At 44.1% G+C, this 18589-nt stretch overlaps 4 protein-coding genes across 15 annotated transcripts in view; 1 reads left to right on the top strand and 3 right to left on the bottom strand.

Moving 5' to 3' along the window:
- Positions 1-2961, bottom strand: part of LOC105565429 — a 13244-nt gene extending 10283 nt beyond the window's left edge. For 2 of the 5 annotated variants that reach the window (XM_012018616.1, XM_012018618.1), the window contains exon 1: positions 894-1315. In XM_012018616.1, the coding sequence (XP_011874006.1) occupies positions 894-916 (23 nt within the window). In that variant the 5' untranslated portion in view covers positions 917-1315. Of the gene's footprint in view, positions 1-893; positions 1323-2469 lie in introns of those variants that run through there. The other 3 variants (XM_012018617.1, XM_012018620.1, XM_012018615.1) reach the window with 3 other exon arrangements.
- Positions 2962-4064: 1103 nt separating this feature from the next.
- Positions 4065-12747, bottom strand: LOC105565428 (ribosomal protein S6 kinase beta-1-like). Of its 2 annotated transcripts, none has more exons than XM_012018612.1 (12): positions 12412-12747; positions 12174-12211; positions 11869-12037; positions 10887-10970; positions 9372-9505; positions 9213-9275; positions 8958-9086; positions 8787-8877; positions 8595-8711; positions 8260-8499; positions 7763-7941; positions 4065-7646 (listed from the first exon to the last, which is right to left on the bottom strand). In XM_012018612.1, the coding sequence occupies exons 1-12, from the start codon at positions 12499-12501 to the stop codon at positions 7595-7597; spliced, it is 1386 nt and encodes a 461-aa protein (XP_011874002.1). In that variant the 5' UTR covers positions 12502-12747; the 3' UTR covers positions 4065-7594. The 2 variants fall into 2 exon arrangements, with proteins under 2 accessions (XP_011874002.1, XP_011874003.1); XM_012018613.1 differs by having other exon boundaries at positions 4065-6109.
- Positions 12748-14899: 2152 nt separating this feature from the next.
- Positions 14900-17645, top strand: LOC105565424 (thioredoxin domain-containing protein 17-like). The gene is made up of 3 exons (XM_012018603.1): positions 14900-15460; positions 17134-17233; positions 17379-17645. Exons 1-3 carry the CDS (start codon positions 15241-15243, stop codon positions 17536-17538), a joined length of 480 nt encoding a protein of 159 aa, XP_011873993.1. The 5' UTR covers positions 14900-15240; the 3' UTR covers positions 17539-17645.
- LOC105565425 (SEC14-like protein 2) overlaps positions 17557-18589 on the bottom strand; it is a 19974-nt gene continuing 18941 nt past the window's right edge. For all 7 annotated transcript variants that reach the window (XM_012018604.1, XM_012018606.1, XM_012018605.1 and 4 more), the window contains 3 exons: positions 18399-18541; positions 18169-18323; positions 17557-18100 (listed from right to left, as the gene is read on the bottom strand). In XM_012018604.1, the coding sequence (XP_011873994.1) occupies positions 18000-18100; positions 18169-18323; positions 18399-18541 (399 nt within the window). In that variant the 3' untranslated portion in view covers positions 17557-17999. The remainder of the gene's footprint in view (positions 18101-18168; positions 18324-18398; positions 18542-18589) is intronic.

Raw genomic sequence — 18589 nt, 5'->3', positions numbered from 1 at the left:
GGCATTACTTAATTTTATTATCTCATTTCATCTTGTTTTATCTTTTTGAAGTCTTTATAATGCCCCAGCAAGGCCAAATAACACCCATTAATGCCCAAAAAATGGCTGCTAGTGCCCAGTGGGCATCACTTTATCTTATTACCTTATTTTATCTTGTTTTATCTTTTTAGACTTTTTATAATGCCCCAGCAAGGCCAAATACATCCAGTAATGCCCAAAAAATTCCCAGTGCCCGAAATCTGTGTACCACAATGCCCTCGGCGGTTTACCTCTCGGGCACAGCAGAAGAAAGGACCGACACGGCATACCCTCCGTATACTGTCGACGATCGCGCGCGATACCGCCTATTATCGTCCCGCGCCTCGCGTAACGCGCTTCGACAGTCGGAAATACCGAGAAATGTTCGCCGTTATAGCGCGGAATGACTCAGCCGCGCGCGGAACCGCGGACCTCTCGTCCGACTCGGTATCTCGGGGGGGAACAGATGCGTCGCGATGTAATTTCGGCGAGTTCGCAAGGAGCGAGCGTTCCCGACGAGGAGACTCCGCCGTTGGCGCCGTTCTCCATCTGGTCGAAGATGACTATACGGCCCAACCACAGTGTCCAACGGCGACTCCTCGCCTCCTCCTCCTTCCGGACGTGGGGCCAGGGAGAAAGAGAGTGAGAGGGGAATCAATTAAACCTCGCTTTGATCTTAATCGATCCTCGAGCCTCCTCCGCGTCGCCCTTTAATTGATCCCGGGATCAGTTCGCATGCACGCACGCGATATACGCAGCGCCGCAAGAAAAGGTGTCCAAGCTCGCACGTATACATACGTTTCGCCGAGGACAAGAAGCCGCGGAAATGGGCAGGGAGGAGGGGGGGGGGGGGGAAGATGATGAAATGGACTCACAGTGAAGAGCGTGCGAGGACCATCCTTCCCAAGGTCCAACGAGCGGGTGCTACGGAGAGGCCTCCTCTTGCGCACGGGTCACCAGACGCAGCGGAAGTTCGCGCGCGGTTTGACGGCGGCGGCGGCGGCGGAGAGCGTGTTCCGCACGCACGTGCACGGCAGGTGATTTCCGAACGCGACACGGCGAGCGTTCGCGGCGATAGGCGCGACTTTTCCGCGTGCGTGCACACGCGTCGTCTCCGTTGTCGTCGTCGTCGTCGTCGTCGCGTCTTCGCTCGCGCACGCAGGGGCTCCTCTCCGATGACCGAAGACTAATAATAGCCGCGGCGTAGCCGCGAGCGCGAGCAAACGCTATATGTCTACGTAGCGCGACGCCGCGTGAACGGTATCGAAGCGCGCACGCCGCCGCGCGAGAGAAGCAGACTGAAATATCCGACGGAACGCGCGTCGCGACGCTTCTTCCCCTTTCCGTTTCTCTCTTTACACCCGTCTCGTGATCAGGATTGTAAACCGCGCGCCGTCTCTTCCGTTGCTGCCGCCCGACCGCTCGTCGACAGCGACGGCAGCGGCGAACTAAAAGATGAATTTGTTTACCAACGCCGGGTCTTTGATTGACAATAGTTTGCTGTTTTGTTCCTGCACGGTGAACCAGCGCGGTAAGCTAGGATGAGCAAAACTATACTTGTCTTGCTCTAACTCATTGCACTATAGTTCACCGGCGTAGCAACAGGAAACTAGCCTAATGAGTCACCGAAACGCGAACTTTTTCTTGCATTAGGCTTGTTTTCTATTCCTACACTAGTGAAGTAGTGCAATAAATTGGAGTAAGACGAGCATATTTTTCTTCTCATTCTAGCTTACTGCACTAGTCCAGTGCAGGAACAAAAAACAAACCTATTGTCGCTTGAGAGAATACGAGTGCAAATAGAATTGTACTTTCTGCACTTTCTCGCTGGACTAGCGGTGAATGGTATACTTTCGCGCGAGTTTTTGTATTTTTTTACACGTATATACATATAAGAAATTAAAAAATGTCTTAATTGTTTCCCTATAAAATTACCCGCGCTTTACGACAATCATTCAGTAAGAACAACGCAACATAAACGAAGTTACAGTTCGCGTTGTGATTTTTCATAAAATCTCCACTTTTGGTAAAACAACCACGGATTGACAAAGGCGTTAAAGGAACTTGCAAAACTTTGTCCCACCTTTTCCTCTCCTCCTAAAAAAATAAAGAAGATTACGCGACGACATTCTGCCTGAATAAATAAATTTTTATCACGCGACGTCACGGTTTTCTCGCTTCCGCGTGGTTTCTACCGTCGTCGCGGACCTCGTTCCTCACTGAATGGGGCCCGTTGTCTCTTCGCGCGCCTCCGACGCCGAGGCTCGCGCCGTTTTCAGGAAACAAAACGATTAGAAAATTAACGACGGATTCGAGGAAATCGTCAATCTCGCCGCCAATAACACGCCGATGCTGTCGAGAGGCGTGCATTAGCGGGTTTGAAGAGCGTGCGGAGTTAAAAGCCTGCTCGCGCCGCTGCAAAATTAACATGACAATAGCTGAAGGCCTCACCTTCGTCAGCGCGCCGTCCGCGCGACTTGCCCGCACCATTCTCGCAGTATTTATTTATTGCCAAACACCCAATGAAGACCTCGATGCCGATCGCCGAGATAATCTCCACGAGATTCTCTGCACGACACTCGACGAACAATTCCGACCGCGGGCTCTTTCAAGCGTCCCCCGGCGAAGACGCTCGATCGTCGACCAAGAGCTCGCGATCGCCGATCGATTTCGCGGCGAGCCGCGCTTTTCGTCTCGCCGGATCTTTATCGGCGTCTTGAGATCCGAAGATCCGAAGTGTCCGCCGGAAACAAACGGGAATATCGCGAGGCGAATATTCGCGATCGCGCGCGCGTCACTCCCGCGATTCCATTCCGCAGACGCTCGCCGTCTACGCCTCGCTCGATCCGGTTCGATCGATCGTCCGGCCGTGTATCGCGTCACTCGCCGCGCTATATAGGCATCGTCTCTCAATAATTGCCACGATGATTCACGTCGCGCTGGATAACTGCGGGCGCGCGACCAACGTCTTTCAGGGTTTCTCTCTCGCGCTGTCCGAAAAATCGTCATCCGGGTGTCTCCCCCCGGGGGTCTCGAGAACCACGATCGGACTCGCGGTGCCCGATGCCGTCACGCCGCGACGACTGGAAATACGCTGCGTATTTCCAGTCGCGCACCTAACATTACTTAATACGCGATTCGCGTGGTAGGCGGCCGCGTGCACCTCCGCCTCCGTACACCTGCCGACGCGGAGAACACACCGAGAGAAGAGAGAGAGAGAAAAAAAACGCCGCGTGGCCGGATCGGTGCGACGCAGCGGTTTAAATCGGTCATTTATCCTATGTAAATCCGTCGGCGGCTACGCGCGGCCCACGCATTTATCGCCATTTACATACAATTAGTTTACACGCGTTTGATTCATGACGAATTTACATGTGGATGAACGGAGTGTTCGGTAATAATGCGTGCAATGAATATATATATATATATATATATATATATATATATATATATATGCGTGTGTGTGCGTAATACTATATACAGTTTATAATATTAGTCTTTTTTACAGTTTTTACAGTTTCAGTTTGACTTCTTCTCATCGGGCCAACGCAATTTGCGCTCATTGCGAGCTAGGAGTTGCACACAATGCAAACTATGCGTACTACGAATTTATCAGTTTTTGCAGTCAAATAATTTTTTCACGTTGAAAATAGTTAATTATAGACTGAAGCGTTGACGATCCTGTAATTTTAATAAAATATTTCCCCACGAACGTCCTGCTGCGGTTCTTCCCCTTCCTTTGGTTGATTTACTATAGTTGTTCGAGCTTTTATTACTTAACAATTGTATTATAATAAATACGATTTTATTATAATGAAATACCGAACTTATTCAGGGAATAATTAATAGATTGGGTCCAACAGTGTACACTTCTGCTTCTCCTTCTCTCTTTAAATTTGTGCCCGCACGAACCGGAACTACGAAACGTAAGGTCAACGATGATCCGTGAATTAGAAATTCTGAATATCAAGAGTTTTCCAAGATTTCACCTTTAGACTGGACAGCGGCTGATCAATTATCGTCGCATTAAATCAAGAGCGAACCGATAGTTTTATACCCAATTTATTGTATATAACACTGAAATAAGTAAAACAATACACATGACAAGGATATGTCACGCACACTCACATCGCACACATACACACGCACACACACACACCCCCACACGCTCACGCACACACGCGTTTACTCTCGCAACGGACGCACTTACTCTCACAAATCGTTGCATATTAATTTATGGATAAGATTTATAGAGGATTACAAATCATAGCAGCGATAAGTTCACCCGAAGTCCTACATTTAATCTTAAATGGAAGCATAAATCAGTTATATCACTTTTCCGTCTAATGGCTAGACTTCGTTACACATCGTTCGATGATATTTTCCGTCCCTTAAATGTCTAATGCATTCATACAGCAAATAAATATGGATGTCTCTATTTCGTTTCCCGTAAAGGGAGAATCTTAAAAAAGAAAAAGTGTCTATTTCGTTTCGTGCATACTATAAATTAAAACTGATCGTTAATTCTTAACTTTTGTCCTATCAAAATAGAGCCAGAATCGATAAATCGATTCACTTAACGTACGATAGAAAAACGTCAGTTCTCGTTGTTTATTTGAATACTCCTTCGTACCGAAAGTATTCGATAGCGATGTCCGAAAGTGTGTGCAGGTGGCACTTTTGCACGAAAACTGGCGCCAATTGTAAGACGGAAATTACATATATTGCAAAAAGAAAACTACATATATTTTGATTAAGACTGAACTTAACTAAACGCATTAGAAATAAGCACGTGAGACCATTGCATGACGCGGCACATATAAAAAAAAATTTGTCTACTTTAATAATTAATAAAATAACGAGGACGCCTAATTCCAAGGATAAAATCAAAATAAACCGCATCAGCACCAACATCTTGAGAGCGCGTCGATGTAACTAACGAAGACCGTTTTGCAAAGTCCTTTCGCATTGGCGCTCGAACGCGCTCTCGGTCTCTCGCTTGCAAAAATGCCCTGACTTCGTAAACAAGACAAACTCGTTACACGCGGAATCACGCGGAGGTAACAACGCGTGCGTTGTATGAGGCAGTGATATCGAGCAGCGTCCCCGCACGATTCTCTGGCATGCTTTAATTTAAAGCGAATCTTAGGTAACAGTTATAGTTTATACAGCAGTTTTGGTATCTATCAAAATCTGACAGTGGGTAATTCAGGACATAATTGGTATCTCTCTTACTTGTAGTAAATTTCAGTGTGTCGTCGAGCAATATATAATCTTCGAACAGTGTCTTGACAACTCTGTAGGCACATTCCTGCTTCAATGTCGAAAATACATGTGTTCAGATACGTACCGAAAAACCGATCAGAAATTCTCATGTTTTGTCTCTGAATACACATTTCTCTTATAATATATTTAAGAGGGGTCTTCGGGGAGGTATGACCATTCTGCACCCATACGACGGTCTACCAAACCGTTGAGCAGCGCTCTGGCGTCGCGCCACTAGGACACTCTCTCACATTCCTACTTTATTCACCAAGATAAATTAGGTAAATTATTTTATTGAACAGAGTAGATGCGAAGAAGATTTCGAGTGTGAACCTGGATAGCTCAGATGGAAGAGCATTCGCCCGGCAAGCGGAAGGACCGGGTTCGAATCTTAGCCCGTTATTTTTCTAGACGAAAAATTAGTGGCGCGTCTTGGTGCCTACCTCCCCGAAGATACACCCCTATTTATTACTATGGTCTACACAAGGTAAGTGCGGGTAATATGAACTTTATAAGATTGATGTTGCATCCAGTGATGTACAACGTGTTCTTACAAGGTTTACATTATGCGCACTTGCCTTGTGTAGTCGACGTAGTCGAAATGCAACCTGCCTGCAAGAGAACGTTCCTACGTAAACGGACAAAAAAATACTTGAGAGAAAAAGAGACGCCGGGCAATATTACATTTCGACTATGATTATTCCGTTATAAATAATTAAAAGATATTTGCCTGCTAGCATGGCCTACTGAACACTTGGGTAGTTTGGAGCTTTCGTGAGTGATTTTAACAGTCACTCACGCTTATGTCTATTTTTCCTACTGCATTCTGTAAGTAAAATCAATATTATCTATTTGTACGTACACGATAAATAATGCATGTAACGTAAGGAACAAGTATGGAATACTCATTCGGATGGAAAGTCCATGTTTTGCAGTAACATTGTTACCATGGTAACCTGTTAATCATCCCGTACCATTCCGACTATTTACTGATTCGGCGTAAAAAAGAGCGTATCTTTCGCGAGAAGACATTGAACTTGTACATCGAAGACTTGCGTTAATTCTTTCAACAATCAGCGAACGATACAATGTAACGACAAAATTAAAAGAACATAATCATCTGAAAATAAGCTTGTTGATTGTTCAAATACAAACTAAACTGCGTAGGCATTCATCTCTTTCAATAGATCTAACATCAGTACCTTACAGTAAGAACAACCTATGACCTGGAGCTAAAAATATACCCAGGATATAGGTCCGCATCTGCAATTGTAATATTTCATGCCATCCGCTTTCAAGTTACGGAATGACAATAGCCATTCTCATTCTAACATATTGATACGCATGATTGTTTAACAAAATGTTCTTTCATTTCGGAGAATATAAACTATGTTGTAATCGAATTTGCAATGTATATAGGAACTTTCATTGTGTAAATGCAATTCCATTGTAGCATTATATACTCCATCTCTACGGTCATTACTTAGGCAAAACTATTTTTTTTTACATTATTGCCATGGAAACGTTATTACTGCTGAAAATATTTTCTCCTAACAATGTATTTAGGTATATATGGAACGAGCTTTGAGCGGCGGAGCGGTTGTGGTAGCATCTTTCGAGACTTTTTTCTCTCATTAAGAAAATAATTAACGATAATCAGTAAATATCGATACATTTCCCGGGTATAAAATAAGCTTATATTATTACAGATGTACGTATAAATCTTCATATGTAAAAATATTATCAAGAGAGATCATGTTTTTTTAGCTTCTATAATACACGGCTTCTTAAAATTCAAGCACTGTGCTCGAATATTTCCAAAATTTTAAAAGCCTACCTTTAATTACACCACAGTACAAATTACGATCTTGTTTTATGAATATGTAGTAACGTGATGGCTGGCATTAATAAAGATTTGGATATTTATAAAAGTTGATGCACGAATAATCAAATGCAAGAGATATGGTTTTCAATAAATCAGTAGCTAACTGAAAATATAATAACTAGTCGAGAAATAATGTACTTTCTTGCGGATTATCGATAATCTATTCGCATTAAATTTGCAACTACTCTATGCGCTACCAAATACCTGCTGCGTCGCTGTCAAATCATAATCTATCAATTAATATTTTCGTACGTGATATATAGGTATAAAAAAGTTTAGCTAAATGTAACTGCTGGAGATCCAATGTAATAATGGACACTGCATCCATTTCCTAACTATTTCTTCTAAATTATAAAACCTCTCCCTGAGGATTATGAATTTCCAGCAGTTGGGCAAAAATGCTATCTACTAGTCGAATAGTAATGGTTAGCCTATTTCAATCATTTCCGCATCTTCCACGTTGCCAACAACATTGAACCTAAAAAATTATCGCCCGTGCTGCTTTTAACTCGAATTTCATACCACGAAATCGTATACTATATAAAAAAACAGAACCGTTTGAAAGCAAGAAACTTGTAACTTTTGTATCCTTACGTGTGATTTGATAAATGGGCATTGAAATGAAGATGCGTCGTCCGAGGCGAAAAACCACGAGTCGCTTTGCGGGGACTTCTGGCTTTTATTACGGATGGTGGCGACATGGTACTTAGATAGGGTTGTTGAAACTGATTTCTCCAGTCCTCCAATATGCTCGGTGCTACGTATGTAAATCCCTGTAAAAGGTTCGGTTATTAAGAAATGCAACCAAACGTGTACACGACCATTGATATATCGAATGGACTGAGCGTTGCGATAGGCAAACGCGCATCTGCTGAAAAGAGAGGTTTTTATTTATTTTGCTAGAATCTCATTGGTAGGAAGAGATAGAATTGCGAGATGCTAACAAAAGAGACGAGCCTAGGCCTCCCATCTAGTGTCTCTCTTTCTACAGTAGGCGCACATTTGCCTATCGCAGCACTCAGCCACTTTTGTATGGCAATGATAATAACTGATTACATCTAGACATATGAATCAGAAAGAAGGAAATTCACCTGGAACAATCCCTCAGCTGACTCGCTCAAAGTGTAGTCTACCGGAGTATCTACTGCCGGTGAAGCGGTAAAATTCTGATCGAATTGCGACACATCTTCTTTGCTAGACAATTGTGGCTTAAAAGGAGGTTCCAGCTGCCGAGATATAACGTCGTTCCAATTGATATGTTTAAAGAATTTGTGTGCCTTTACTTCCTCACCATCCGCCTGAGAAGATCCCAATCTTTGCGCAACTTGTCTCTGCAGAGAAAAAAAATTATATAAGATCTTTCATTGTTTTAAAAATGGCCGTGCTTTTAAGATACGAATGTAGCGATTAATTGATGGGAACTAACCCGCAGTAATTTTCGAATAAAATCTTGAGCAACGGCCGTTACATAGGATGGAAAAGATAATTTACCACGTAGAATCCTGTCAATAGTTTTCTTTCTGCTGCTTGAAGTAAACGGTGGCTGAAAATTTAGCAAATGTTAACATGAATTGCATATCCTTTCATCTTGAATTCGTGTACGGTGATCAGTACATACAGCCCCTGTAAGCATGTCATATGTTAAACTGCCTAAACTCCACCAGTCTACCGCTTTCCCATGTCCCTTTCTTGTTAAAATTTCAGGCGCCCTTGAATAAAGTACAATCAATGTAAATTGCAATCGTAGTTTTCCGGGGAAAAAAATTATCCATTATTTTACAGTATTTACATATATTCTATAGTTCCGCAAAACGTATGCGTAAGAGCACCCTCCTGTATATGCTCTTTGCACAATCCAAAATCAGTTAACTTAATATGTCCATCTACGTCCAGTAGAACATTTTCCGGTTTCAAATCTCTAAAACAATTCATTACAAGCACTATTAATGCAATGCTGCATAAAGAACGTTTAATATATCAATTATATTACAGCCTTAAATTATATTGTAACACTGTAGAGAATCTAACAGGAAAACTATAGTACCTGTATATAATTCCTTGCAAATGGAGATGTTGCAGGGCTAATGTAATTTCGCACAAATAAAAACTGCAAGACAAAATAACGATGCAACGTTAGATTTACGCCGGATTTATCTTCGAAAGATATAACTGGAGGCGTTTTATTTTTTTTTCTTTTACTCACCGCGCGGTGTCTTCCATGAAAATTCCCTCGGAGTTTAAGTGTCGGAACAGCTCACCGCCGCACATATATTCCAGTATCAGATATAATTTAGGACCAGTTTGGAAAGCGTATTTGAGATCTACGATGAAAGGATGCTGCCGGACGCAAGTATAAATATATAAATTAAGTATTTTGCATGAGATATGCCAAAGAATAGAACAAAAAGAGATTAGTTTTTATCGAAACATGTTAATAAACTGCTGGGAGTACTATCTCTTTCGCACGCGCTACTGAGATTAAATGCATACATGGACCGTTTGTCGAATACTTTAATAGCGAATTTGGTTGCTCGCACTAGTGCGCACCGAGTGCACACGAACAGCAAATTCGGCAGCTTGTACTAGTGCCATAGTATAACTAGTAGGTCCACTCTCTGCCGTCCCCTTTGATCTTTGCGGTCCCAATCACATGGTATTCCGCCATACACCCGGGCAGGATTCAGCGACATGTGTGTGTGTGAATACGTACTCATCAAAGTCACACTACCACACATACAACTTTTCTCTCATTAGTCTACCCAGGGCAATGCCGGATGCGCAAAAGGGATCGACGCAAAACGAAACAAACGACGGAGTGGACCTACGAATTATACTATGCTAGTGCGCAACTTGTACCGAGTGCATACTAAGTGGCTCGTTTGCTACAGTCAATTCTTATAGTTGAGGATCGTCTTACATACTTTATCAAATACTTCTTAGCCAGTAAAATGTTCTGTGTAGCATCCACACGGATCATGTTTTGGCTACTCTTTGAACGTGCGTTTGAGACAAAATGTCTGTCCGCGTCGCATGCCCCACATGCTCCTGCTTGCCCCAACGACCAATGCTGTCATTTTATTTACGATTTAAGTGACGGTATTGGGCGTTGTGGCATGCAGGAGTATGTTGGGACACGCGACGCAAACAGACCTATAAAGCCCGTGTCAGGCTACGGATTGAAATTGAAATTAGATTTTAACTTTGACCAATCGGAGTAAAGCCTACTGATCTCAAGTTTAGAAATTGGAAATTGAGACGGCGAACTTATAGTCCATCCAACTGGCTAGTTATTTTATTAGTTCATTACACACCGTTTCGACCCGTTTGTGTAACAAACTAATCAAATAACCAGCCAGTTGGGTTGACTGTAAGTTGCCCGTCTCGATTTTTCATCATCACTGGTGACAGTGAGCAAACTCACCTTAGGAATTTTACTCCGATTGGTCAAATTTCAATATAATCTCAATCTCAACCAGTCTGATACGGGTTCTTGTTACTAAAGGTTTGTTCTCTATTGCTGCACTGGTGAACTAGTGCAGTAAGCTAGAATGGCGAAAAGTATACTCCAATTCGTTGCACTACAGTTCATCAGTGTAACAACAGAAAACAAGCCTCTAGTCGAATATGCAAAATTGACCATAACCAGGCCTTGGTGTGCGCTCGGCGCAAGCAACCGAATTTGCTGTAAATTTGTTAGCATACAGGAATATACACTCACCTGTATGGATTCCAAGATGTTTCTCTCGGCTCTGGTGTGAGCCGTGTCCTTAGAGTTTCTCACAATCAAAGCCTTGCGCAACACCTATTTCGAGACGGCACAAAAGAATACTCTCAACAACCGAAGGAAGAAACCGCGGACAAGGACGTCTGCCAACGGCGGATGATATAAAAATAGATATTGATTAGGGAATTTACAGCTCACCGTTCTAGAGATAAAAACTAATTACGTCCGTTCCGCGACGGTCGGAGGACGAGTAAAATTTCCAACGAGTGGACGAGTCAATTAAAATAATCTCCATTCGCGAGACGCCGACGAAGAATACAGAGGCTCACGCCTAACTTTTGCACTGTTAAATTTAACTCCGCGAGTAGAGTCGTCGCTGCTTCTGCTCAATATGTCGCTAATTAAACAACGGAGTTGGAAGAAGCCACAAAGCGAGTTAAATTGAGGGCGCAGTTGTCTTCGAAACTGCAATTTGCGTTGAAACAATAACAAATTTACAAATAATCAATATAAATAATAAATTTTACCATAGACTCACGTTGAAAAGAGTAACATATTGAGCGGGAACGGCGGAGACCGCCCGTCGAGTTGAATTCAACACGACAAATGTAACGGTGCAACGTTTAATAATAACGAGACGGTGAGATAACGCTCTTAGATTTGAAACGCTACTGCGATCGTCGAGGGAGAAATCGCTGGCCAAAATCTTGTACACCAATGCCCAACGGGCATTACTTCATCCTATCATCTTGTTTTACATTATTTATCTTGTGTTATCTTATTTTATCTTTATATATTGCCCCAGCAAGACCTAGTAATGCCCAGTAATGCCGCAAATCTCTACACCACAATGCCCTCGGCGGTTTCCCCCTCGGTGATCGTCCACCCTTGAGCGGGCGTTCGGCGAGCGCGATACAGTCCAGGATAAACAATCAGCCGCATGGTGCGTCGCGAGGACCCCGGGAGGGGTTGTTACCTTCATAGCGAAGATCGTGCCGCTGTCGTTTCCCGTTAGTTTGCGCACTTGAAACACCTTGCCGTAGCCGCCTTTGCCGATCACCTTGCACAGCTCGAAGTCCTGCGGTCCGACGCGCGCGCGGTTGACACTCTGCTCGGATATCGGCACCGTCTCCACGTCCGACGAGCTGGAAAGGGCGACGGGGGGTGGGGGGAAGAGAGAGAGAGAGAGAAGAAAAAAAAAGGAGGAGAGTGTAATTAGTCGACGCCAGGCCGGAAGGACCTGCGGGCGGCCGCGTGGACGCGGCGCGCAGGTCTACTCACTTTACGATCTCATTCAGGCTCAGCGCGACGCAATCCTCCTGCGAAAAGGAAAACAGATGCGGCGTTAGTGCGACGGGACACGTGCCGCTGCCGTGGCGCGGGCGCGACGCAGAGAGAGCCGTCGGGGACAGGGACGGTTGTTCCCGTCCTGAGACGGGGTGGCCGCTCGGGCGAGAGAGAGAAAGAGAGACAGAGAGAGAGAGAGAGAGCGAGACACAGAGAGGGATATCTTAATTACCGCGTCGATCTCGATGACGTCGTCGTCCTCCGACTCGTCCCCATGCAGCGGTCCTGCGTCCTGCAGCTCGATGTCGAAGATCGCCGACATCGCGCCGTCACCTGTCGCGTCCAACTGGTTTCGGTTAACACGGGCACGGAAACGGGGCAGGTCGGGGCGCGCCGCAGCACTCTCGCGTCGCGGCCGATGTCAGCACATGGGGGATCTGACACGCCGTACGCGGAACGGGCAGCCCGGGGGCCGCGCAGCAGCGGATACGAGCGGGGGACCACGCGGATGCCACACGGCGATGGTACGCGCTCGAGGCTCGGTCGCGGAGTGCCGAGCGCCGCTCACTCGATTCGTGGAACGCACGGAAACGGGAAGCCCGAAACGCCTGTCGCAACCACGCCGACCGCCCGCCGGCTGGGGGCTGGAGGGGGGGGGAGAGCGGGCCGCCGACCAATCGCGCGGCGCGTCGCTACCCCCGCCGCCCGGCGGTGGCCGCCGCGCGGCGGATTCGAATCCGCGCGAGCTGCGGCGTTCTCGAACGTCTCGCGCCGGGGACAAAAGAATCGTCCCCGTTGGGAACGTCGTTCTTACGAATGTATTATTAGGCGGAGGCTGTAAGTGCACCTTGAAATTGCTCGACGTACCGAGCTCCTTTCGCGAAAATGTAGCGAGGGGCGAGAGCGATTTATTTCCCCGAGATGTATAAAACGGGGATGCAATTTGAACTTTTAGAAAGTTGGAGGTTGAACATTTTAGAATTGAAGAGAGAACAATTTAAGATTAAAGATTACGAGGAGAATTTCGAAGGAAAGGTTTTTAATTTGGATTTTCTTAATTTTCGAATTGCAGAGTTGGAGTTTCATTTCGCGTTTGATGCGGCGCGTAAAGGGACAGCCCGAGTAGAACAAGTTAATCGCATAAAAACGTCGATGTGACATTAAAATGGTGAATTTTACGTCATAAAATAATCGACGTCAAGATTTACTTTACAATGACTGATTTATAACATGCTGCTTTACGATATTCGTGATGTGTATAATATGTTATTACATGATCGGTCATATATTATGTTTATCTTATACTACTTCGATTTATTTTTAATGTGTAATATTTAATTAACTCTGCTTTGTAAAACAAGATCATTTTTACAGCATTTCGATGTCTTAATGATGTCACAAGTAGGTGCTCTTGATTTTGACGTCACCACGATGCATAAAAAATGATGTCATCTTGATGTTTTCATGACTAATATATTTTACTTGGGAGCGCAACTCGGGGATTGACACAAAAGATGCATTTAACGACAAGCCTGAGGGTCAGTTTCTCCAACCTCTCGGCAAGCTAACAGATGGTTGTATGTGTCTGGCTTTGTCAAATTTGAAGGAAAAGCGAAGACACACGTATGATTTAACCATCAGTTAACTCACCAAGAGGATGGCACGAGCTAAGTCTATTAGTTGCAAGATACGTTACGAGTAGATAAAGGTGTAAAAAGTGTAAAAGCCATCCGGAGCCGAAGGGCAATGGATTCGGAATAATTAAATAATAATATTACTGACAATGGTCGAGCTTTTAATCGACCGTGACTGGCGGTGCGTTTTTAACACAGAAAATTTATTGTACCTGCACCTCCCCAAGGAGAAGAAAAAGTCAGGACGATGTCAATTTGATGTCATATTGACCAAATTCATGGCAAATTTTCGTCAATTTGATGCCATATTGACCAAAATTCGACATAAATTTAGTCAATATGACGTCAAGTTGACATCATCCTGACTTCTTCTTGGGAATCCCTGCACCCTAGGCGGGCGTCTCACCAATTCGACCACCGAGGCATATGACAACATTTGTCGCAATAACAGTACAGATGTTGTCTACGCGTATACTATCGACTTGCGAGCTAGTAATGATATTACTTGCTAAAACGCCGCTGGAGGGTACGAGGCGGCTTATTACGCAGGTGGAACGTGGGATTACAATGACGTCATCGGAGTGACGTCGGTGTAGCGTCGTTACAACCTTTTCAGCGATAAATAAGCCACGGGCGACGTCATCGCGACGTTGCGGGCTTTATCGGCAATTAATAAACGAATGAGCGAGTTTCACGTTCCACTCGGGCGATAATAGAGCTGGCGATTTTCCTCGAAGGCCTCGACATTCGAAGCTATCGAAGATTCGGTGATTCCAAGATCTCGGAAGTCCCAAGTCAATCTCGAAGCTTCGAAGATTCGGGGATTCCAAGATTTCGAAAGTTCGAGGTCAACCTCGAGGCCTCGAATTGGCTCCGAGTCTAACGAAGTTATCGAGAGTAACAGCCCCGCTTGGCGACGACGACCGCCGTGTTCCGATGATCCGCGGCCCCCGGGGAGGAGGGAGTGCCCGCCCGCCGGGTCTTTCTCAATCGAGACCTTTGTTCCGAGCTTTATTTTCTCCCTCCCTACCTCCCTTTGTTTCCGGGAGCCGCGCTCGAATTCGCGGAACGCGAATGCGTCACGCGACACACGCGCGAATGAATCCTCGTCGCGGGGGCGGGCGAGAGTGCGCCTATATAGATCGCGCCCTCGGATTGTGCAACTTGGCGAAATGCGCGATCGTGCCGAATTCTCCGAGCGCGGCAAATACTACGCTTTTGACAGGGGCGATTTCTAAGAGAGAGAGAGAGAGAAAAAGAGAGCGCGCGCGCGCGCGAGAGAGAGAGAGAGATTTTAGAGAGGCGTTTCGATGGCTATCGTCCGTCGTTATCGCGTCGGGAGTAGATTACGGCGATGACAGTGCACGCGCACCGCAGATAAATGGAGATCACGTAGGCGAGCAGCTCCTACAGGCGACAGAAAGTTGATGGCGTTCAACCATTCGTCCACCCGAAGTCCTACCGGGCGCGATCGTCGTGAGCCTGATTCGGCAAAAATGGAGCAGATTGGAGTCGACGGGTACGACAACTTTCTGAGATACGTGGAGCAGCTTAGGCTCAAGAGGGTCGAGAGGCCGACCTACATTCTGTTCACCGGCTCGCCACTGCCGGGGAGCGACGAGAGCTGGTGCTCGGACTGCGTGGAGGGTGAGAGGAGCTTTCGCGCGTGTCGACATAACCTCTAATCCCCCTCCCAGTTGGACCGGGACGTCGCAAAGTGTCCGTCGTGAGTTCCGTTTTCGCAGAGGTATAATGGGATACGATACTACGACTGGCCGCGGGAGAACCGAGCGAAGAAACCGTTAATTGAACGATTAAACGACATACTGTAAATATTCCTCCGTCGCACAAACTCGTGGGCAAATAATGCCAGACGCGCACTTTGCGAAGTATCCGCCGTTTAAATTTTATATTGGCGGAAAATTTACCGGGATCTGTTAACAGGACATGACAGCAGACTGATTGCAGGACCCAGCGGAGACACGCGTGTTATTAGATTTACATTGTTGAGTGAGAAATTGTAACATACCCAGATAGCACACGCGGTTCTATGAATATTCTCTTCTGGAGTGCAAATATTCTTAATATTCCAATCCAATATTCTATAAATATATGTATATTATTACAATTAGAAATCGTGTATTCATAACAAAGAATGTTCTTAGAATATTCGTGGAGGATGTCGTTGGAATATTAGTTCAGAATAATTTTTTAATGTTCATCGAGTTTATGTATTGCACACTGTTTATTGTAATACACTTATCTTATGCAAAAGGCAGCGAAACCAGTGAACATACCATATGCAACCGACACGCTATATTCGACAGATTATTCTGTTCGCATTCGAAAGAGATTTATAGTAGTGCCAGTCGAGTGTTCCACAAACATAAGATAAATACATAAGAATGACCTGTGGAATATTCCAAATATTCTTCAAGAATGTAAAGAATTATTTAACGCCGGTAATTGATTAGCCAATGTAGAAAGTCGCGTGACGACCCGTGGCTGGCAAATTCTAATTAAAGAAATTCATTGCGAAAAATATTACCTCAGCCAGGGTTTCAACCTGAACCTCCCTACACTCTAGGCGGGCGTCTCGACCAATTCGACCACCGAATATTCTTAAAATGTTCATAGGAGTGTCTTGTGCTATCCGGGCCCGAGTGCCTCAGTGTATGATTTTAGCCTTGTTGCTCACCGTATGTTAAACAAGGATAAAATTAATGGGTACACTGGAACGCTCGGGTGATGTTTCTGAACGCAGGCCTTGATTGCATTCTATCGGTCGTCGAGCGATGTTTAAATTTCTAAGACCCGGCTTCGCCAATGTCGTTTAACTTTTAGCTCGGCTTAATTCGTTCTTTGTCTCTTTCCAACTGTTACTTTGGAAAGAGACGGACATGAGTTAAGCTAAGATCAAAGTTGAGCGACGTCTGGTGAAACCGGGCCTAAAAGCTGGAAACAACGGAACGATTGACGTGATGAAACGAGAGCATAAGATTCATCTACTTCCGTATCGCTGGAAAATCAATCGTCTAGTTTCCAGGAGTAATTTTCGTATCAGTCATTGTTTAGAATCTGGCTATCAAACTACAAACATTAGATTATGTGAAATTTGTTTTAGAGCAACATGTTAGGGGCAACTTAGTTAAACTTGAATCACTAATATCTTATCTTTTGTGTATGTGTGTATACTTTTATGTGTATAACACAGAAAAGGAGAATATAATGCAGATACATTTCAATGTTACGTTAGACTTTAAGTTATCCGCTTTACTTATTCCTGCTTAGTTACCTAAATTATCGGTATTTTATTTCAGCTGAGCCGTTTATTTCAAAAGCATTCTTGGGATTGGCCGCAGAAGCAGAAGAACCCAAACGAACGCTATTCGTGAAAGTGACAGTTGGTGACAGGGCGTTGTAAGTAAATCAAGTGTTTCTCATCTGCGACTATTGTTTTTGTACGAATTATCTCATGCACAGTAGCATTTAATTATCTAACGCAACGTACATAAGATACAAGACGGAAAAGAAAGTTTTAAAAGACTCTTATACGCTGTCCTAGCTGGAAAGATCAGCACTGTCCATTCAGGACAGATCCTATTACCAAGTTGAAGGTCTTGCCAACTCTGATTAAATGGGGGACTCAGAAACGTTTAGAAGGTGATCAATTACTGAAACCTGAGCTTATCGAGTTATTACTATGTGCAGACGAAGACGATTAAAGAAATTCATACTATGTATTGTCTTTCTCTATTGTTTTTTTTAAATATATAAAGACATATATAACTTGAATTATAAACATACATAAACTACATTTTCGTATACTGTAATGTATGTCTATTTTTTTTTAATAATCATGATACCTTCCGTTATCCTGCCTTTAAAAGAGATTATGTAAATTAAGACAATAGGATTTATTAATTTCTTGTGCATTTGCATTCGTGTGTCCCGTGATCACTATTGCGATTAAGATCTACGTAACCTTTCGAGCAACGAGGAAATGGAGAAAGGAAAGGAAATGTCAAATAACAAAAATACTATGACCTATAAATTATACAAAGAACTTACGTCATACCTAAGTTTGCTACAAAACCCTAACGTAAAATCCTTCCGAAATTCTAGCTTAAAGTGTAAGAGTAAAGTTACCAAGAACTAATGCTAAAATTTCCTAAAAGTATCCATTTCATTGCATAATTGACACGGGTGCCGGTGGTAACACACGTACGGAGTAATGGACTTTCTTATCCCTTAGAACACTATAGGTATTGTCGAAAACAAGGGAATCTGAAACAAATGACGATTTAGATGACATCGTTGTTATTTAGTGGGCTGCTCGAGCGATATTGACTTACAGGTCGTTGCAGTTTCGCAAGTTAATATTCCAATTTCGTCCGTTTGATGGGACGCGACCCTCCGGACAGGTATAACTTCCGTTGTCGTACCATTGGCCACGTCCTTTTTCAAAATTCCAAATTTAATGTCATGACCTTCGCTTCGGAATTCCCAACTAAATATAAAAGATATGAATTAAGAGAAAGAAGCTTTTCCTCTCCGGCATGTTTGTTGTAAAAATATTCATCACCTTAAGATGGAACCCTCTTCGGGCGCAGAAATGTCGAATTCCAACTTCCCTCCTTTTCGAACGACGACGGTAGTGTAGTTGTCGGTTGGCTTATCCACTTTTTTAGCGTACTGGTCTTTAGGTATTTTACCTCCTTGGCAGATCTGATAACAATACCAACTATCAATTTTTGAAACAAAATGCATACACAC

The sequence above is a fragment of the Vollenhovia emeryi genome, unplaced genomic scaffold (genome assembly GCF_000949405.1).
Source record: "Vollenhovia emeryi isolate VEMERY1.0 unplaced genomic scaffold, V.emery_V1.0 DF939152.1, whole genome shotgun sequence".
In the NCBI taxonomy this organism is placed as follows: Eukaryota; Metazoa; Arthropoda; class Insecta; order Hymenoptera; family Formicidae; genus Vollenhovia; species Vollenhovia emeryi.
This window is presented reverse-complemented; position numbering and strand designations above follow the sequence as displayed.